General features: G+C 49.1%; 1 protein-coding gene across 3 annotated transcripts in view; it reads left to right on the forward strand.

Annotated features, from left to right (window-relative positions):
• Positions 1–22,282, forward strand: part of Limk2 (LIM domain kinase 2) — a 65,915-nt gene that overhangs the window by 21,709 nt on the left and 21,924 nt on the right. The window contains exon 1 of one of the 3 annotated variants that reach the window (XM_021176298.3): positions 15,140–16,435. The exons of the other annotated variants lie outside the window; for them this stretch is intronic. Within the exon in view, the coding sequence (XP_021031957.1) occupies positions 16,383–16,435 (53 nt within the window). The 5' untranslated portion in view covers positions 15,140–16,382. Of the gene's footprint in view, positions 1–15,139; positions 16,436–22,282 lie in introns of those variants that run through there. 3 annotated transcript variants of the gene reach the window in all.

Below are 22,282 nucleotides of genomic sequence, written 5' to 3' on the forward strand. Positions count from 1 at the left end.
TCTGCCTGTAGTCTGAGCACCAAGGCAGTGGATTTATGGCTGCCAAGCGAGAGACCCTGCTTCAAAATAAACAGACACACAGATGCAAATAACAATAAAGCTAGAGAAGTGAGAGTTACCTACTAACACTGCAGAGCCAGCTAAATCTGAACCCAGGCTCCTGCGGTTGTGAGTCTTGGCATGCTGTCCTGTATTATGGGCATGTCATTTAACCCCATTTCTGCTTCTGCAACGTGAGCCACGCACTTGCTAGTGTCAGATAACCTTGAAGTCTTCTTGCCATCCCCAGTGCAAGAGCCCTGTCAACTCCGTGCCTTAGGTTCCTGCTGGCAGGCTGTGGAGCCACTCTGCCCTCTGCTGGTCACTGCTGGTGCTGGCCCAGGCCTGAACTGCCTGTGATGTCTCAGGAAAAAGATTGTTTATCCAGTTTATCTCTGAGGAAACCACAAACAGGCAAGCCACTGAAGCTGGCTGTTGAATGCTGACTGGGGCCTGCCTGACAGGAAGGAAGGAAGGAAGGAAGGAAGGAAGGAAGGAAGGAAGGAAGGAAGGACACCTGGGCCTTCCTCTTCCCTTTGGAAACTCTGGGATGTGGTGGCATGTGACCTCAGTGTGCTTTAACCTTGCACTTTGCTTTGCTTGTAGCCTTAGGTAGGCAGAAGGGAAGAGGTGGGGGGCGGGACAGGAGAGGTGGGGGGCGGGGCAGCAGAGGTGGGGGCGGGTCAGCTATCTTTGAGCTCACAGATTGGTCTTCCTCTGCCACTAGAGTGCACAACACCAGACGCAGCGTGCCTCCAGCTTTCTAGGTAACTAAGGATGACTGAATGAACACATCATGGGGGTGGCATATGCCTTTAATCCTGGCATTCAGGGGGCAGAAGCCAGCCTGATCTACATATCCAGTCCACCCAGGTATATGTAGAGAGACCCATTTCCAAAAATAAAAATAATAAAAAAGCACTCTGAAAATTCCAGAGTGGGTATAGTGCAGAGGCACAGTGCTTGCTTCTCATATCCAATGTCACCGCTTAACTCCAGGCGTACTCTGCTGGTGAAGGCACTGAGATTAGGCACTACTGGGGATGCAGAGGTAACGTTCTAGCCCAGTTCCATAACTGACCCAGAAAGCCAGGGACAGCAGAACCCAACATCCCTGACTCTGCACTGCAGTCTGACCTCCATTCATTCTGGCTCCTGTGATACGTGCTCTTAATGATGTAGCAGAGAGGACTGTTCACCGGCTCCTCTCAGCCTTCATCCTGCGTGGCCTCCCAAGTGAGCTGTATAGGTACAAGCTGTGTGTCCCCAATCCAGAATGTAACTCTCCCACCTCTGAGTGCTAGCATGAGCCTCATGCACGTGACCTCGTATGACGGATACACTAAAAATACTACATAAGATTACCTTAGGCTGAATGTGGAAGGGTAGCATGAAGCATAAGTGAACTATAAGCCTATAAGATTATGTTCATATCCCCCCAAATTGAAAACTCTGCAGCAGTTCTGAGCCTGGGCATTTAGGTTGAGGGCTACTCAGTCAGTGGTGGCAGTGGTCGTGGTGGCAGTGGAGGATATGGTTATGGTATTGGCACAGAAAAGTGAATTAGTGTTCCTGGAGTCCAGCTGCAGGGACTTAAATCACAGCTTCCTGCTTTATGCAAAGGGGCTAATCCCCACCAAGGAGAGCTCTGCAGGTTAAAATTGGTCGCACATGCAAAGTTCCTCACAACCTCATCCACCATCTTCAGCTTCCTGCGCCAGGATTGTCGGCCTAAACCATCACGCCCACACACGCTCTTGTTTCCCTCCAGCCTCTCTGGTCATTACAGTTTTCTTTTTCTCCCAGGCCTGTGGTGAGGCCCTGTAGTGCACTCCTCTCCCTGAACACACTGATTCCTGCTGTCCACGACACACAGACCCTGAAGTGAGGGCCTCCTGCCCCAGCGCCCCTCCGAGCTCTAACCCAGCATGTCCTGCCAGCTACCTAACACATCCCTTTTGTTGTTCTTATATTTTCAAATGGAGTCTCACAGTATTGCCCAGATTGTTTTCAAGCAATCATTGTGCCTCAGCCTCCTAAGCAGCTGGAACTCACAGGCAAACACTGCCATGTCATTCAGATATCTTCTAGATACATTAGACTCAGTTGGAACTTGCAATGGTCTCCCTTAAGCTGGCTCCTCACCCACTTTAACCAGACTCCCTGAATGACAGGCATCACCATCCCACATGCGCCTGCGTCACAAGTGTCCTTGGTGCCTCATGCTTTATAGCCCAGCCTGTCAGTTTTGGTCTGTTTATTTATATTTCCTCCCTCCTCCTCCTCCTCCTCCTCCTCTTCTTCTTCCTCCTTTCTTTTTAAGATTTAGTTAGTTGGGATTTTGTTGTTGTTCGTGGCTTTTGTTTTGTTTTGTGAGACATGGTTTCTCTGTGTAACCCTTGTTGCCCTAAAACTCACCGTGCAAACCAGGCTGACACCAACCTCACAGAGATGCCTGCCCCTGCCTCTCAAGTGCTGGGATTAAAGGTGTCCACACCATACTTGCCTAAGATTTATTTACTTTTATTATTTTTATTTACATGTGTCTGTATTAGTGTATCTACCACATGTGTGGGGATGTCCTTAGAGGCCAGAAGAAGGAGTTGGATCTCTTGGAGTTAGAGTTAAAGATGCACGTGAGATACCTGATGAGGGGCTGGAACTGAGCTTGGGTCCTCTGGAAAAGCTGGAAAAGCTCTTGGCTTCTGAATTGCCTCTAGCCCAAGCCTCTCTGTTTATCTCTGCCCATTCCTGTTGTCAGCTCTCACCTGCACAGCTGTCAGTCTCCCCTCCACTCTCCTGCCTCCTAATTCACACATTCTCTCAAGCAGCCGAGGGGGTGAGATGCTTTAGCAGTTAAGACTGTTCTTGCAGAGGACCTGAATTCGATTTTCAGACCTGTGTCAAAGAGTTCCCAACTGCCTACAACCCGGTCCTAGGGGATCTGCCATCTTTATCCCTCAGCCACTTTATTCACATGTATATACCCACACACATAATTAAATGTAAGTACCCAGGCTGGTACTTTAATCCCAGCACTCAGGAGGTAGAGGTAGGCAGATCTCTGTAGATCAGGAGGTAGAGGTAGGCCAGCCTGGTCTACAAAGCAAGTTCCAGGCTACACAGAGAAACCCTGTCTTGAAAAACCAAGAAAAAAAAGAAATTAAATAAATCAAAAAAAAAAAAAACCAGTAACAACAAAAACAAAAACACCTCTGGGAACTGGAGAAATGACTGGGGAGTTAAGAACACTTGAAAGGGGAGCTGGCAAAATGGCTCAGCATGTAAGAGCGCTGATTGCTCTTCCAAAGGTCCTGAGTTCAAATCCCAGCAACCACATGGTGGCTCACAACCATCTGTAATGAGATCTGATGCTGTCTTCTGGCGCATCTGAAGACAGTTAAAGTGTACTTATGTATAATAATAAATAAATCTTTGGGCTGGGACTGAGTGAGTGGAGTTGACCGGAGTGAGCAGAGGTCCTAAAAAATTCAATTCCCAACAACCACATGAAGGCTCACAACCATCTGTACAGCTACAGTGTACTCACATACATAAAATAAATAAATAGCTCTTAAAAGAAAAGAAAAGAAAAGAAAAGAACACTTGAAAGGACCTAAGTTCAGTTCCCAGCACTCACATGGCAACTGACAACTCTCTGTAACTCAGTTCTAGGGGATCTGGCGCCCCTGCTGGCCCTCTCTGGCATTACATGCTTGTGGTACATATATGTTCACTTAGTGTATGTGTCCTAAACACATTAAAGAGTAAAATTTAAAAATATGGTACTGAGGATGCAGCTCAGTGGTAGTTTACCTAGCATGCAGGTGACAGGCTTCAGGATATTCCTGGTTGCTAAAAAAAAATAAATAAATAAAATAAAATAAAAAAAATAAAACCTCCACAGAGGCCCGTGCCCAGAGCCTCTTGCTCTCTGCCTGAGTCTCACTACTCTTTCCTGCTGACAAGGCTTATATTGTTCTGCACCCTGGGCCTGGACTGCCAGCCCCTCCTCTCTTTGCCTAATTAGCCTCTGCACATAGTTCAGATGGTTCCTTGGACAGCTCAGAGATGTCAGGATTCCTCTCCCTTGAAACTCCTCTTGTAGTTTTAGGCTTATCTATGCAATTATCTCTGCTCTGATACCCTATGACTCCTGATGGTAAAGGCCTTCAGGGACTTTCAGGGAGGTTTTGTCCCTCATTCTGTCACCAGCAACATATCCTTGGCCTAGGAAGCAGAGATTGTTGAAAGAATTGCCCAAGCTGTGATGTAAGTGTGGCCTTTCCTGCACTTCCGCTTTCCACTTCACATCCTTCCCTGAATGACTGCAGCTCCCATAGATGGCGGGGAGGAATTGGTTCAAGATACTGGGTTTTGGAAAATTGTCTGTGAGGTCAGGTAAGAAGTAACCTTTCCTAGCAAACACAGGAGTGGATGTTCACAGTCAGCTATTGGATGTATCACAGGGCTCCCAATGGAGAAGCTAGAGAAAGTACCCAAGGAGCTAAAGGGATCTGCAACCCTATTGTTGGAACAACATGATGTACTAACCAGAACCCTGGAGCTCTTGTCTCTAGCTGCATATGTATCGAAAGATGGCCTAGTCGGCCATCAATGGAAAGAGAGGCCCATTGGACTTGCAAACTTTATATGCCCCAATATAGGGGAATGCCAGGGCCAAAAGAATGGGAATGGGTGGGTAGGGAAGGGGGGGGCGCTATGGGGGACTTTTGGGATAGTATTGGAAATGTAATTGAGGAAAATATGTAATAAAAATATTAAAAAAAAAAGAAGTAACCTTTGTCTTCGGCTTTCAGAGGAGCTGCCCTACAGTGGGGGAAGTCCAGAGGCCTAGGGAGCCGCTCCCCAGCAGCCTTGAGCTGCAGTTCTTTGTAGGTACAGGTCAGACTGGAGCAAGCCCTGGGTACCTGGGGACCACTGGAAAGAAGAGCAGGGGAGGGGGCTGGGGAGATGGCTCAGCGGTTAAGAGCACTGAATGCTCTTCCAGAGGTCCTGAGTTCAAATCCCAGCAACCACATGTTGGCTCACGACCATCTATAATGGAATCAGATGCCCTCTTCTGGTGTGTCTGAAGACAGCTACAGTGTACTTACATATAATAAATAAATCTTTAAAAAGAAAAAAGAAGAAGAAGAAGAAGAAGAGCGGGGGAAGAGGAATGAGTTCAGCTGCCCTAGCCCACACAATTTCTAAATTGTAGTAAATGTGACCAAAAGCAACTCGGGTGGGAAAGGGTTTGTTTCATCTTACACTCGCACACCTAGTCCCTTAGGAGTTAGGACTGGAACCTGAATGCAGGAACTGAAGCTAAGAGTGTGGAGGGATGCTGCTCACTGGCTTGCTCTCCATGGCTTGCTCAGCCTGCTGTCACAGTAGACTGGGCCCCTCACATCAGTCTCTAGTCAAGAAGGTGCTCCCTCAAACTCATCCACAGGCCAGGCTCATGAGAATAGCTTATCAGTAGAGGCTCCACTTTCCCAGATGCCACCAGCTGGTGTCAAGTTGACAAAAAGTAAATTAAGTAAAACGACTAACCATCAGGTGAGTATTAGAGACAGCCTTAGCTACACAGTGAGTTTGAGGCCAGCCTGGAGGCTGCCACCGCTTGTAGCCTAGAACCCTGGCTTGTGTGACAAGGGCATGAAGAAGTAACAGACACATGGACAGAAAAGCTGGGCTCTGCGACAGAGAAGCACCTAGAAGCTCAGAATGTTTATTATATGGAGTTGGACACAGAAGAGGAATTACCTACAGCTGAATACGGTAGTGGATTGTTACATAGAGGTAAGCAGAGAGGCAGGGTTATTCCATACAGATGAACAAGGAGGGGCTTAGCTGACCGCAGTAGGAGCAGGCTCCATAGGGGAGCAGGTATTACCTACAGCTGAATACGGTAGTGCATTGTTACATAGAGGTAAGCAGAGAGGCAGGGTTATTCCATACAGATGGACAAGGAGGGGCTTAGCTGATCGCAGTAGGAGCAGGCTCCATAGGGGAGCAGGCTTCAGGCCATGAACACCCAGGAAAGCAATCAAAGGTGAACATTTTCCACACACGCTGTCAGCATTTAGAGTCAGAACAGAGGATGGTGTTGCAGTCACTTGAGCCTCACTGAGGTGACAGGGGACAGTGAGCCTTTGCCAGTTTCCTTTGTGTCTAAGGCTTTGTCCTCAAATGTCTGTGTCATGTCAACAACACACACCCACTCAGGACTTCACACACTCAGGGTTACCTTCACTGCCCACACTGGGGTTCGTGAGATCCTGTCATAAGCAAACAGAACAGAAGTAAAGACAAGTAAGTGGCCAACAGTGAACTAGAAGTGAGCCGTGATCCCTTTGCCTGGATCAGGTTGCTGAGTGTGGCCTGGCTGCAACCAAGCTGGGTTCTACGTTATAGGCAGGGCTAGTTTGGCCAAAGTAAAGATCTCTGTGACAGTTCTTCTGATAGCCCCTGGGGGGTCTTTTTTTTTTTCTTTTTCTTTTTTCTCTTTCTCTTTTCTTTTTTGTTTGTTTGTTTTGAGAGAGGGTTTTACTGTGTGGCCCAGGCTGGTTTTAAACTCTTAGGCGTGAGTCAGTTGATGTTCCCACCTCAGCATCACAATTGGATTGGGTGGGCTCTAAGTGTGAGCACCTCACTGCCCAGTGTAGGTCTCGAAGTCCTACCTATGCCAGGGATTTGGGCACACTGATTTCAGTTGTCAGCCTGTAGGTAGACAGTGATGTTGATAAACCATCAAAGCATGTCTCTGGGTGAGAGTGTTTCTAGACCTAAGGTCAAAACCCCAGGCCCAGATTAGGTTGATTCACCAAGATGCCAGCCATAGACAGGTCCACCTTCTTCTGACTACCATTGCTTCTTTTAGCATTGACCTAAAGGGCGTGGAATTGTTTTCTCACCTTAATTCTTTTAACAAAGAAGAAGCATAGAGAGGTTTAAAGGCTTGACTGAGATCACACAGTAAGCCATTGTCAGTCAGGGAAGGATCTCAGGTCTTCTAATGGCGCTGTGGGCATCGCCTCAGAGATATGTTGGTATGGTGAAAGGATTTCTTTCTCCCAGAAGAAGTCAGAAGAATGTCTGTGGGAATGAAGGCTCTGACACTGAATGTCAAACATTGTTTGCTGTCGTTTTGTGAAGTTTTTAAGTTAGAGGCTGGAGTGATGGCTCCGTGGTTAAGGTCACTTGTGGCTCCTGCAGAAGATCTGCATTTGTTTCAGTTCTCAGCACCCACAGCTGTCTGCAACTCCAGTTCTGCAGGTTACATCTAAATAACGTACATGGGTGTTTTGCCTGCATGTATGTCTGCATCATGTCCTCGCCTGCTGCCTGCAGAGATCAGAAGAGGCCATTAGATCTCCTGGAAGAAGAGTTACAGTTGATTATGTGCTGGGCTTCAGAGAGCCACATCTCACCCCCTGAATTTCCTAGCATTAGCGTTACAGAACAACAGTTCATGATAATCTGTAGGGGCCACCATCTGATTCTTAATGAACTTAGTGGTTAAAATGAGCAGGTCCATAGAGATGTGGCCTCAGGACAAGGGCATTGTCTACTGGTGATGAACAGTGGTTGGCAAACAAACTTGGTGTGAACATAGCAGAGCTAGCTGTAGACTTGAACTAAGCCAGCACCTGATAATGCATATTGTCCTTGGTGCCTCAGCCTTTATGTCCTGGCCATTGGGAGCCCCTGCTTGCTTCTGATAAATAGCCACCCCACCACCCCAGTTGCCTGTGAGTGTCTTTAATTACCCAATTGCCCCAGCCTGGTACACAGTGGTCTGCACTCCTTACCATCCCTGCTTCCTTTGTGGTCACTGCTTAAGTATGGGCTCCAGTGTGATATGCTCAGGGTTATGTTGTTCCTTCAAGCTTGGAGCCTCTTGTCTGCCTGGCAATCAGCCTGCTTCGTCAGCTGATACAGCACCTCCTCTGGAGGAACCCCACCCCGACCCCCAGCCCCACCAATCAGAGGAGAGTTTTTTCAACCTCCTTGTTATCTTCCTCATACTCTATCCCCTTCGGTGTTTGTTTGCACACCCAGCTGCAGTCTTCAGGTATAGTTTTCCAAGGGTGGGACGATATCTAATCTACCTCTGTGCCCCATGGCGTAGCGGACTACCTAGAACGGAGCAGTCTCAGGGTTGAATGGTGCCTTTCTGGAATGGTGTTTTAGAGAACTTGAATAAACTCCTTCCTGTATGCACCCTCACCATCTCTACTGTGCGACATTGCCCCGGGCAAGAGCTTTCCTTCTGAAATGGACAATAGAATAAGACCTCTGTATATAGCCGGCTGGTAGTGATGGTACTCACCTATAATCCCAGCACTCGGGAGGCAGAGGCAGGCAGATCTCTTGAGTTCGAAGCCAGCCTGGTCTACACAGTGAGTTCCAGAATAGCCAGAATATACAGAGAAACCCTGTCTCAAAAAATACAAACGCAAACAAAAAAAGACCTCTGTCTATAATGTGGTCATTGAACCCTGGCGTGCCTTTGCTGCTATAGCCGTCCACTGTGCTTTCTCTCTCCCTGGGTAGTGTTAGAGGGGTGCTAACAAATTCTCTTTTCTGGGGCAGGGATTTGAGACAGGGTCTCTCTACATAGCTCTGGCTGTCCTGGAATTCTCTGTGTAGATTAGGCTGGCTTCAAACTGAGAGATCCTCTTGTCTCTACCTCCTGAGTACCAGGATGCAAGGCATGTGCCACCACACCCGGCCACAAATTCTCTTTTTTTTCATGTTCCTCACACAGCCGCAGGCATCCATGTCAGACATAAATTAAGGCTATTTACTTCTGTGTCTCTGTCACATTCTGGCTAGGCCTTCCTGACAGTGCTCTGAAGCACTTGTGATTGGATCAGTCCGATGTCCCACTCCCTCAGTGAATGACTCTTTTAGAAGCAACAACTGGTTTTGAAGTTGGCAGCACACATTTGTTTGAGCTCGCTTGCGTGCGCATGCATGTGTTGCTGGAATGGAACCCAGCACCTCATACATACTAGAAAACAGCTCTGTCGCTGAGTTACATCTACGGCTCAGTCCGGGCAGAGTAGCCATGTCTCCATACACTGTTGTTGAAGAAAGAGGGAGACGGCTACCATGAAGTTTCAAATGAGTAATAACACATCAGGAAAGTGAAGTCCCCATTACATCAAGGTTTAAGCAGCTCTAACCCTGACAGTGACCAAGCTGCCTCCAGAATAAAATGAACTGTCTACCTGTGCATCCTCATCTGCAGTGAGGGAGTGCGAGTGGCTATTCTGTCCGACTCTAGGGTTACTGTGACAGTGAGGTGAAATCAAATGGAGAAGTGCCTGGGAAAGAGTAGGGTGGAGTCCTCAGTGTCCATGTGGATCAGAACCACTAGGTGTTGTTTAAAAATAGAGGTTTGGTGCACAGGCTGGGGGAGTGGTCCACATCTCTCGTCCCACCCAGCACCCAGGAAGCAGAGGCAGGTGGAGCTCCAGGACAGCCAGGGTTACACAGAGAGACCCTGTCTCAAAACAACAACGAAGATGTAATATAAAATTCAGATTCTTTCCCTCACCCTCAGAACCTCGGGTGCTGTGTGGCTGGGTGGTGCCAGGGATAGCCTCGCTTTCCCAGTGGGATCCAGATAGCTGTTCCTCAACCACACCTTGAAAGATCTCACCATGACCAAGTAGCAAGTACAGAACAGCTGTTTGCAGCAACTTAAGTGTGCCAGAGCCGGAGTTCAGAGACTCGAGTTAGATCCCAACCTTGTCAAGTTTTACTCATGAGACTCTGAACAACATTCCCAGTCTTCATTTCTTCATATGGAAAAAGGAGGTGCAACAGTGATGCACCATTTAATCCCAGCATTCAGGAGGTGGAAGCAGTCAGATTACTGAGCTCAAGGCCAGCCTGGTCTACGTAGTGAATTCCAGGATAGCTAGGGCTACACAGAGAAACCCTGTATTCAAACAAACAAACAAACGGAGGTAGCCGTCCTTACAGTGAGAAATGTAATGAGAACATGTGCATGCATAACAAGCTTGCCTCAGTGTCTATCTCGTGGGTCTCCATGTTTTCTAGTCTGAAGACTAAATACCTACACTTCTGGAGCACTCGCCTTCCAGGGTGAGGTATGGGGTGCAGTTACGTATGCTGCCCAGGCTGACTGAGGCTGAGCTCAGGCTGTGGTCCCAGCAGCCATGACTAAGACAGCACACTAATCAGCTATTACAGGAAGAAGAGAGGACAGCGTGGCTTCTGGGTAGAATGTAAGCTGAAATTAGGAATGGCAAACCGCAACATGTTCAACAGCGCCACCCCGTTATATGCCGTGACCTGATTATTAGAGAAGGTCATTCTCGTGCACTGAAAGGGAGGGACAGTGATGCAGCCACTCATGTGGCTCTAGAGAACCCGGAGAGTGGCGGTGACACCCAAGGTCTAATCACTCTGTCTGGCCATGCGAATCTGCTATCAAATAGAAATAGAAGTCACTGACTGGCCCAGTTTTGTTTTTAACAGAAAAATTAAATTTATGATTTTTTTTTTCTTTCAGTGAGTTCATCAGAAGTTCTGGGCAGATGATGGGCAGGGTGGGCAGTGAACAGCTGGGAGAGGAGCCGGTTGCTTAGGCTATGGAGGAAGTTGGTATTTCTAGTTCTCAGGGATTTGCCGGTGGTGAAATTTTCTCATGGATTTCCCAAGAGCCTGATACTCTTTCTTTTGTTTTATCCTCACAGTATAGATGTAGGATCCAAGACCTCAGCATATCTGTCAGTGTAGCCCCTGTGCTGCAGAGGTGGGATTCCCAAATGTTTGATTGGGTTTGAATAGAGGAAAGGCCTTGAGATTTTAAATCAGCAAACACTGCTTTTATCCCAGCTCTGTACTTCCTGGCAGTATAAACGTGAATGGCTTGCCTGGCATCTCTGAGCTGGCCTGCCCTGCCCTACTGCATGTGAGGGACTAAAATCCTTTGTGAACTGAAAATGCTTTATCAATGTTAATTATCATCTATGTTTCCTGTAGGACTGTAGTCTCTCTCACAGTAAGAGCCTAGAGTTATGTGGACAAGAGAGGTGGCTCAGCCTCACTAGGCTGAACACATGGGTAGGCTTGGGTCCTGCCAAAACCTAGAACCTAGCACCTACCCTCTTGTATTTTGATACGGCAGTGGACAGGCATGGACACAGGACCTTGCTTGTGTGTGATGGGCTTGGGAACATGAGCAGGAAGCCCTTCCTAGAGGAGAAAGAGTTCCATTATAATTGGGTGAGAGAAAAGAAAAGTCATAGGCATGATGTCGAATGAAGGCATAGGAGGCTGTAGAATGAGATAGGCATGATGTCGGATGAAGGCATTGGAGGCTGTAGTAGGAGATAGGCATGATGTCGGATGAAGGCATAGGAGGCTGTAGAAGGAGCGAAGAGCAGAGCTTTGGGAGCAGCTGAGGGAAGCCAGGTGTGGTCAGGGCAGCCTATCAGAGTGTAAATGACAGCGCCTTGTCCGTGCTGCTTGAGGGACTACTCCAAAGGTGATGCACATAAGCAGGCAGGGAGGGAGCCCCTGGTGTCTCTTGCTGTGATGAAACACAGTTACCAAAAATCACGAAGGGGAGGAAAAGCTTCTTTGGCGTCCACTTCCACAGCATAGTCCATCACTGAAGGAAGCCAGACGGAAACCTGGAGGGGTGCTTCCTGCTGGCTTGCTCCCCATGACTGGCTTGCTTAGCCTGTTTTCTTATAGAACCCAAGACCACGGAAGGGTTGTGGTCAAGGTGTAAAGGGGCCTCCCACATCAATCACTAATTAAGAAAATGCCCTATAGGCTTGCCTGCAGCCTGATTTTTATGGAGGCATTTTCTTTTTCTTTTTTTTTGGGGGGGGGTGGGGTGGAGTGGGGGTGGTTTGGGTTTTGTTTTTGTTTTTTGAGACAGGGTTTCTTGTGTAGCCCTGGCTGTCCTTGAATTCATTCTATAAACCAGGCTGGCCTTGAATTCAGAGACTCTGATGCCTGGGTACTGGGATTAAAGTCGTGTGCTACCACACCTGCTTATGGAGGCATCTTCTTAATTGAGGTTCCCTGCTCTGATAATTTTAGCTTGTGTTAAGTTGACATAAAACTATCACGGCATTCTCTAAGTGTTCTGGGCACTTCCAAAGTCTAGAGTGACCTGGGGAGGGGAGGAGCAGAGACCAGAGAAGTAGCCTGTTGGAGGAATGGCTTTGCTAAGCAGCAAGGAGACGCAAGTCTCCAGAAAGCTGTGACAGCACACACAGGGGGGGGGGGGGGGCTGTATCTCTTCAGGAGGCTGAGGCAGGAGGACCACAAGCAAGTCCTGCCTACATTGTGAGATCCTGTTTCAAAATTTAAATTTTTCTTTAAAAAAATAAAAAGAGAGCTCCAGATATACAAACCCGGAGTGTTTGCCCGGCATGCTCAAGTAGTTCCCAACTCGGTCTAAAGACGTGCAGCAAGCCACAAGCAGCCTTTCCCTGGTGCAGCAAGCACAGGTCCCAGTGCTTCGGATCCGTTGTCCAGAGCTTTCGTACAGGCTGAGGATGGGGTGAGTCATTAATTTACCACATCTCTCAAGGATGGTCACTTGGGGCTGTCATCTCTGAATGCTGTTCTCCAGCCTGTCCCAAATGCAGGCTCTTTGGAGTGTCATCTGGTTCTGGTTAATGGTTTCCAGCTTTCGAAGTGTACTGGAGATTAGCACCATCTTGATGTTTTATCCCGGCGACGGTTACCATTCCCAGGGTCCCTGCAGTTGCCTTGGGCATGTGTGGAAAAAGTACACCCACAGTGTGACTTTTCACCTCCAAGTTCTGAGTGGTTTGGACCCTTTACAGTTGGCCTGAAAGAATAGCTCTATCTGAGTCGCCAGCTGAATAGCTGTTCCCTACATCTGGTGATCAATCCTTTAAAGGCACCTCCTGAAAGCCAGACGTATGGGGGTAGATAGATTCCTCCTGGGAGGGGCTTCCACTTCAGCTCTGAACACGGGGAGATGGCTGTTGCGCTGCCAGGGAGGAGGCACTCACATGGCCGCTGAGAAATCCTCTTATTAGTCCCCCACTAGTCCACCCACCAAATCCTTTGTAAGAAGAGTGGGAAGATAAAAAGCCTGCAGCCTCCTGCCTGCATTCCTAGACACCGACTCACTGCTGCCCGAAGCCACTGGAGCAGCAGAGCTGTGTGAAATGTCAAAAGGAGTTATGCTCAGGAGCTCCCTGGCCCGCTCTGTGCCTTGCATTCTCTTCCACGTACACTCCATTCATCAGATGGAAATCAAAGGATGCAATTAGATGCCAGTTCAGATTTAACCAGGGGCTTCCCCCTTGCCTGATGGAATTACGGGGGAGCGTAAGTATATCTGGGCTCTGTCACTCGGAGGAAGCTGCCAGCCTGTGGCAGTCCTCTCAGTGTCTTCTGTGTTACTTCCCTTCCACTGCGTCTCAGTCCCTTTGGCTCTTGCGTGGCCCCCAGCCAAGATCCCAATTCCTTCAAGGCTGGCTCAAGAGATTCAGTCTCAACTTGAGACCCAAGGAAAACAGGGAGCCCACCGGCACCTCATCGGAATGAAAAATGTTGAAGCTGGAAGCTATTTAGAGACCTAACCGAAAGCTCAGACAGGCAGGAGCTTTCTAAGGGCCACATAGCTAGCACAGAAGTTGAACAGTAGTCTTAATGATATTAACAGCTAACATTCATCAACTCTTCATGTGTCCCAGACTTAGTGCCAAGGGCTTAAGTGCATTGCTGCATTCAAACCCAGACAGTCTGGCTCTAGGCCCAAGCTGCACTCCCCAGTACAGCATGGTAGATAGAGCACAGCCTATACTGTCTAGCTTAGGTTCAAACCCTGGCTTCCCATCTTGTTTGTTCAGTGAGATGACTTCAGGTAAGCAGTTTAACCTCTCTGTACCTCAGTTCATTCCTCTGCAAAGAGAAGGGTGTGAGGGGGGTACAGTACTGTCATATAGTAGGGGTCAAAGGTAATTTACACGAAATGTTGCGAGCAGTTGAGGTGCGGGCTAAGTGCCCACCCAGTGCTCACCTCCCTGCCTCCGGAGCAGGAGTATATTGTCTGCAGTGGTAGATACACAGACCCAAATTCAGCATCCAGTGCAGATGCCAAAATGTTTATTTTATTTTACAGACAGGGTTTCACTATACTATGCAGCCTGGCTGGCCTGGAACTCTCTAGATCCTCCAGTCTGGCTTCAGAGTTCCACCTGTCTCTGCTAGGATACCACACCCGGCACTCAAAGCCACTTTTAAACCATGTTTCTGTACTGCCTTTGATTTTTACATTTAAAAAAAAAAAGATTTATTTATTTATATGGGTATTTTTCCCATTACAGATGGTTGTGAGCCACCATGCGGATGTTGGGAATTGAACTCAGGACCTTTGAAAGGGCAGCTGGTGCTCTTAACCACTGAGCTATTTCTTTAGCTCCAATTTTTACATTGTTAAATTCTTGACAGGGTAAATAAATTAAAAAGCCAAAGACTATTTCATGGCATATGAGAATTATTATCAGTGTCCACAAATAAAGTTTTATTGAAACATAGCCAGATCTATTTGTTTCTATTTTACTGAGGATGCTGAGATGTTGAAATACTGAATAGCGGTGACAGGGTCTATGTGACCTATAGAACCTAAAATATTTGTCCTCTAACCTTTACAGAAGTCTTCTGACCCCTGCGATGGGCATTCTTACTGAGGTAGAAATCTACCTTCACTGTTTACAGACTGTTTGTCTTTAAGCTGTCAACAACCTCCTCAGAACCTTGGTTTTGACATCTGTTCAGTGGGTGCAACATGTATGCTGAACAAAGGCCATTTAAAAGTGATAGTGAATATGTGGCAAGCTGTTAACTGGGGCTGGAACATGCCACATGCTCGGTGCGAGCTGTCTCTCCTCACGCTCATGGTCTGTGCCCAGCTGAAGAAGAGAGAAATCATCCCCTTGTAACCCATGAATCACTTCTGGGTGGACTTTCCTGTCACACTGTACAGTGAGTGACAGATAGGAACTACCAGGTGACTTCAGCTCTTTCTAGTGGGGAGGTGTGTATACCTGGTGGGAAACAGCCTGTGTCACAACCCTGTGTCCATCAAGGTCTTGGGGACGGGGGTCCCTAGTCTTGTCCAGTGTAACCCTGTAGACTGGGGGAGAGAAGACCTTCTTCATGCAGGACCTGGCTTGGTCAGCCCACAGCTGGGGCTCTCAGGTCTGCTCCCATTCCAGATACCTAGCTAGGCCTGCGCTCTCTCTCCCAGGCACCTCAGGTCACTCTCTCCTCCACCTGCTGGGCTCTCAGTTAGGAAGCAGGGTTACCATGTGACACTTTTGTAGTTTCCTCTCTGTTGCTGTGATAAATGCATGACCAAAAGCAACTTGGGAAGGAGTTATTTCAGTTTACACTGAGAGTCAGGGAAGGAGCTCAGGGAATCTGGAGTGGAAACCATTCAGGAAGGCAGCACAGCCCTGCCCCAGAGTGTAAATGACCAGTCTCTTGAGGCTGTCCCCAGATCAGGCAGAGGGAGTAGATGAATGGGAGTCCCAACACCAGAAGAGAACAGAGACCAGCCCAGATCTGTGGATGTTTCTGGGGAACAGCCTCCTGAGCTGGAGGGTCCCCCTCCTGTAGGTGTAGCTCTGCCGAAGCTGTCATCCTGTGTTTTTAACCCCTCGGCAGAGTTAGCGCCCTGTAGGCAGCTCTTCAGGCTGGTGACATTAGACTCTGATGTGTTGACCCCCCTGCGCTGCCTGTCCTGCGCGCTGTGCGGTGGACGCTCAGCCAGCTCCAGTTATTGTCTGTGGCGCTTGCCTGCAGCCTCGCTCCCGCCCCGGCTCCACCCCTTGATGCGAGGTCTGTTTCCTAACAGCTGCTCCAACCACACACCTCGGTTCTGCCCGAGCTCCTCCTCTTCCTCCCTCCCTCATTCAGGGTGGGTGGGACTGAAGGACCGGACTGACTTGACAGCAGCATCTCATTTGTAGCCAGTCACCAGCCCCTTCCCCAGAATGCCTGTGTGTCTCTAGCCTCTGAAGAGAGGTACTCCTCCCGGAGCCTCGGGGGGCCACGGAGCTCCCGAGATTCTGGGGAGGAGACTGCCAGCCATGTGCCCCTGCGGGAATCTGCCAAGGAGCCAGGGGCCTGGAATCCTCTCTCTCCTGCTGCTTCGGAGGCAGAGGTGAGCACCGGGCAGCCGGCTCCAACCCAAGGTGCCGGGAACCAGCCTGTCATGGTGGCCGACTGCAGCCAGCCTGAGGCGCTCCCAGACGGGTTTGCAGCTGAGCCTGTTTATCTGCTGTGGGAAGAAGATGGGGAGTTACTTGTCTGTCCCAGCTTACTTCACCTCCAGAGACCCCTTTAGGTGAGTTGTTCTCCCAGTCCCCCCCCCCCCCCATCCCTGCTCGGCCAAAGTCTTCCTTGTTCTCCTCTGACCTCACTTAGTCTGGTTTTACCAGAAGAGCTTATACAGAAGCCTAGAAAAGGGCACTCTGGTGTCATGAAGACGGGGAGGTGAAGGAAGCTCCTGGGGAGCCCGGGTTCCCTTTCCTAACAAGCCACACCTTGGTGTTACTGTGTCTGGAGAAAGCACAAATGGGGTGCCATTCTGTGACTCTCACATGTCTTTCCTACAGGCCGTGCTGCCTGCCTAGGAATTTGTCCCAACAAGCTGGATGGGCAGGTTTTGCCAAACTAAAAGCTGGCAAGGCCTGGGTGTGGATAGCCTGGTACACAGTAGGTACTGTATACATGTTCTCTTAATGGCTTATTTGCCCTGGCTTTGAGGGGTTCCTCGGCTCCCAGATGAATGGAGTTTCTGGGTCAGCCCCCAGATATGTACATCTGCAGGGGCTCACTGTGAGGCCTTTCATGGGCAGGCGTGGAGACTTTCTTCCTCTGACCTGTCTGTCTTTGCTCTCTGCCCCACCCCACCTTCAAGAGAAACTCCCTAGGGGGTTTCTGGCCCTCTGGGTCCCTTCTGAATGGAACCATTCCTGCCTCGGGTGGGGCTTGTTTTTATTCTTTGGGAGAAACCTGTTTTTCTGATGACTGCCTCCCCTTCACCAGTAGCCCTGCCTGACTTTTTCTTCCAGCTTTCCCAATCCAGTTTGGTGGCCAGACCTCACTATTAGGATAGTGATCTGTGGCTGTCCCTGGGCAGAAGAGCAGCTACCATGAGGTTTCAGCGAATGACCGGGCCCTTGTAGAGACTGAGGGGACTGGTCCTGGCTATTGACTCCAGCAGCCCTCCTGTTGGCACTTTTCGTCTATCAAGCCTAAAGATATGATGTAGCCCTGTTTTCCTGATGAAGTCTCAACAGTGGCATCACGCAAGGTCCCCTCAGCTGGCTTGTTTTGGTTGTAGAGTTTCTTGTCCTCTGTGGGGCTGCAGCTCCCTCCGTACGCGTCTCTCATACATACCTCTTGGCAGGTTGGCTTTCCTCCCTGGCTAAGCAGGAGAGGGATGGTTTGCCAGATCTGTTGGAGACTTTTGTTGTGTGTGTTTTCTGACTTGAGGAGAGAAGTTGACCTTGAGTTTAGGAGGCAGATTTTAACATGTGGGATCCGATGCCACGTGGGGTGCTAAGGGTTGTGGCAGCGACTTGTTCAGGTCCTCTGTGTTCCTCTGAATCCTGGGAAGGCATCCTGGGGGAAGGGCTGGCTGTTCCTTTAGCCAGCAGGAACAATATGCCCCTTTTAATTTGTGCGGCCATGACACTTCTCAGGAGTTGGAGCTAGAGCAGGTGATGAACTTCTGAGAGCCAGGTCCCCAGGGCCTCCCAGGTCCCACAGTCCTTTGTCTTGTTCTCTGCCAACCTCTCTGGGAAACCTGATGACCTCGCCTCCATTCTCCAGGCTCTGTTTGCCCAGCTGGAGTCAAAGGGAATCTTGCAGTAGACCCTCTGCCCTCTCCTATGTGAGAGGCCAGATTCCTGACGCTCCTGCTGAAGCCCTCAGGGCTCTGTGACCACCCGGGGGGCGGGGCTGCCTGGACCCTGCTTCCCAAGCCTCCAGGCCAAACCACTACCTTGTCATAAAACAGCCTCCCATCAGCCCCTCCTTTGTCATGTGCTCCTCTGTGACAGGGATTAGAGCCCTTCCTGGACTCTGTCAAACAAGTGAAGTCCTTGACCCTGTGGAGGGCCTCTGGAGGAGTAAAGGCCGTAAGACATAAGAGTTCTAGGGCTGTGGTTGCAAGAAAGGTGACGCAACCAGATTCCATGGGACATGATCAGGCCTGAGCATGTGACGGGGAGAGACGGGAATGAAGGATGTCAGTTCTGTGCCCTGTACACCCCTCTGCCTAGCAAGCCACTCTAGCAGTGAGTACGGCTTGTCTGCCTGCCGCTGGTGGGATCGGCCCGGGGTAATCTCAGGTACTCCCAAATAAGGAAACATCTCAAATTGAAGTTTCCTATGCAAGAGGTAAATCAGGGAGGGGGTCTTTTTGTCTAGTTGCTGGTAAAGCCATGGCGTCACAGTTATCAACAGGAACTCTTGTCACTCAGCTATGTGCCCGGTCGAGAAAGAATTCCCTTATAGGATTCCCGTTAGTGTCCTGCTTGGGTTAGATGAGCTTGGTTTGGACATTATCTCTTGAGGAAAACAAGCACCTGTTTGCATTATAAAGCACCCCGTGTTTGAATACTTAGCAACAACCTTTGATGGTAACTTGCAGCCTCCTGCAGCCTTCTGAGGGGCTTGGGTCAGGTGAGTGGTCCCAGCTGTGGCTTGTTTGACCACTCTCTGAGGCACACACTTTGGTACTTTCCCCTCCCAGGTAGAGGCAGCCCCCTGTGAGCTGTGCAGATCACGTGAACTGACAACTAGCCCCCGGCCCCCACTGGAGCTGCATCGGTGTGTTCTATTGCTAAGCTTGTTACGGGTCTGGTTATTTTTGTAAAAACAGTGGAGCAACATAGTCCACAAGAATTACAGTGTTTGGTAGACTGTTTCAGTCCCTCGAGTCTGAGGAAGAAAAGCGATAGAGTGTGGTGGCGACCTGAGTTTCTAGCGCCTGTCATGCTTGCTCTTGTGGGCCCTGGAGGACGATTGGAACCCTACTTGGTGGACTTCTGAGGCCATGTAGCTTTCAGAAAGAGGCTAGCAGTAGTAGCCACAGCTGCTTAGATTTAAGGGGAGCATCCAACCCAGCCTGTCCCAGAGCATTAGGAGGGCTGCGCTTTCATACGCAGGACTCTGGGTTTCCTCACTCCGTGGGGTTGAGTACTTACCTGTAAACACGTCTAAGGAATTAGGAAATGTGTGGAGGTGGAGCCTGTATCACTTGGCATCTCTCAGCATTTCATCTTGGTCCTTTCATGTTGTACGTAGGTCCTGATTGCTAAGGCTCTAGAGGAAATTCATTTTAGGGTCTTCCTTTCCTCCTGAGAGCCTGCTTATTAGTCCTAGGTATGAAACAGACCTATATTCCCTGGCATGGGCAGGAAGAGGGTCAGCTCTATTTGCCCTTGTTGTTCCCGAACTGGAGAAGAGAGAAAAGGAACACTTGTTGTTAGCTGCTATAACTTCCTGGTTAGCTGCTGTGGGCGTGGCTCGGGGCTTTTCACCTGCTGTCATTTTCACAGCTCCCCTTGAGCTCAGCGATTACTGAGAAGTCTTCTGCAGATTCAGGTCTGAGAATGAGCGCTCCCATGCACCTTCTTTGCCCAGGTCACTTGCAGTGCGTCAGAACTGGTCAAGCGCTGGCCTTAGGTTACAGCTTCAGTATGTAGCCTCCTGTGTGTCTTTCTGAGGTTTTAGCTCTGTATACCCTGGCTCCTCAAGAGACAAGGGACTGTACCTGAGCCCTGGTTTCTGACCCACCACTACTGCCTCCTAGCTGGGCGCTTCGGGGTCTGCAGCCAGGGCAGATGTGACTTCAACTTGAAGCTTTCAAAAATGGAAAGCTGGAGAAAACAAAATGCCATGGCTTCCGAGAATCTGAGGTGGGACATTTTCAAGTGGTTCCTCACTTTCACAATGGATTTAGATTCTTTAACAGACACTGCTACTGGAGAACACTGGGTTAATGGGTGAGGAGCTACTGGTACTAGTTACATTAACTGTTTGAGCTGAAGGAGAAGCATCATGGAGGGTTAACTTAACACTCAAATATGAGCTGTCATGGTTCTAGTCTCATTATTATTGGAGACAAGAATCCTGAAGCCTGGAAGTTAAGACATGCTATGCCCCTGAGGTCCGCTGCGATGAAGAAAGCTTCCTTGCCAGCTACACAGATTCAGACCCCAGCTCCATCACTTGCATGGACAAATATCAGCAGATTTTGCTAATGCCTAGGTTAGCACTTTAAATTCTCCAGTGGCCCAAGAGGCCTGTTGTGGTTATTGGCAAAAACAGAGCTTAAGGGACCTCAGTGGGTTCTGTCAGCTGCTCACCTTACTCAGGAGACACCTGTGGCAGGGTATGCATCTGGCTGTCCTCTACAATGGCATTCTGTAACACGTGCCGTGTGCACCGGTGTGGCGGCTCTCCAGCCAGGTGTGCGTCCCAGCAGGCTGCTGTGGCTGTCTCCTGCATGCCTACACTTGTTTCTCTGCCCACTCCCTTGCCTGGCAGAGCTACTTGCACTAAACAAAAGCAGGATATTGGCAGGAGAGAGGAGGGTGTGTTCTGGTGCTTCCATGGCCTGAGGTGGCATACATACCATTGTGAGGGTGTATGAGAGCGGCCCGCACCAGCATCGCACTACAGCAGACTGGAGAAGGATAGGCCTCATGACAGGGACTCCTCTGCTCCCTCCTTGGCTCACGGTTCTTGACACACATGGCCCATTTTCAGTTTGAAAGCATTCGCTGAAGGCCTTCCCCGCCTCGCCCTGGGCTTGGATGCTGAGTGTACCAAGAGGAAATAGGATCCCGCCTCTACCTTCAAGGACTTCACAGTCTGAAGGAAGAGAAGGAAACATACCCCAAAGCATTAAGTCAGGAGGTGGGAGGCAGGACGAAAGCCTCACTCCAAGTGCCAGCTTCCTGCTAGAAGCCTCACAGTCACTCAGAACCAGTACAGCCACCTAAGTGCTCGGGACCATGTACCACCAGTTCACAAATGAGAAACAAAGATCAGGCAGGAAGCAAACGGTGGTCCTGAGGTTAGAACCTCAAGTCTTCTGGGGATAATGAATGTGCCCATCATTTCATAAGCGCAGAACCTGAACCCACAGAAGGGGAGGGTTTGTCCAGGCACATGTAGCACTAGGCACTTGAATTTAGCTCTCTCCTATATTGGAGCTCATCACACTCTCTAGGCCCATTGTATCCATATATTCTCTGTACCACACCCAGCTCCCAAGAGCCTGATGTGGCACAAGATGTCAATAGCGTCCATAAATAAGCAGAAAAGTAAAGGCTTGGAGCAGCAGCATCCACTGGCAGTTGGGTGCGCTGTGTTCCGGGGCTTGCTTCTCTAGCCCTCCTAGCTTGGCAGCTATCCACTGCTGCTTCAGATCACCCCAGTTCCCATGTAAGCACTGTGCTCGGGAACAGCAGCACTGGGTGGCCTCTCACCTGTGTGATTTGGTTTCGTATAGATCTTCTAGAAGTTGATATAGGGCACCGTGTATCTGTCTCACATCTCTGCCTTGCCTAGCAAGTTAATGCAATGCTGTCCTTCACTGTAAAATGCTTTTGCACACATACATTAACTTATTTGGTCCTCATTCTAGCTAGGTCTTTTGGGTTTTTTCTTACTAATTAGTTTGTTTATTTATTTATTTATTTATTTATTCATGTTTTTTCAAGACAGGGTTTCTTTGTGTAGCCCTGACTGTCCTGGAACTCACTCTGTAGACCAGGCTGGCCTCAAACTTACAGTGATCTACCTGTTTTTGTCTCCTGTGTGCTAGGATTAAAGGGTTTTGTATTTTTTTTAAGACAGGGGTCTCTCTCTCTCTCTTTCTCTCTCTCTCTCTCTCCTTGGCTGTCCTGGACTACCTTTTAAAATTTTTTTTTTTTAAAGATTTATTTATTTATTGTAAGTACACTGTAGCTGTCTACAGACACTCCAGAAGAGGGAGCCAGATCTCGTTACGGATGGTTGTGAGCCACCATGTGGTTGCTGGGATTTGAACTCTGGACCTTCGGAAGAGCAGTCGGGTGCTCTTACCCACTGAGCCATCTCACCAGCCCTTAAATTTTTTTTTAAAGTTATAATATAGTTACATCATTTCCCTCCTTCCTAACCCCTTCCC

Source organism: Mus caroli, unplaced genomic scaffold, assembly GCF_978045245.1.
Source record: "Mus caroli unplaced genomic scaffold, Mus_caroli_1 scaffold_13, whole genome shotgun sequence".
NCBI lineage: Eukaryota > Metazoa > Chordata > Mammalia > Rodentia > Muridae > Mus > Mus caroli.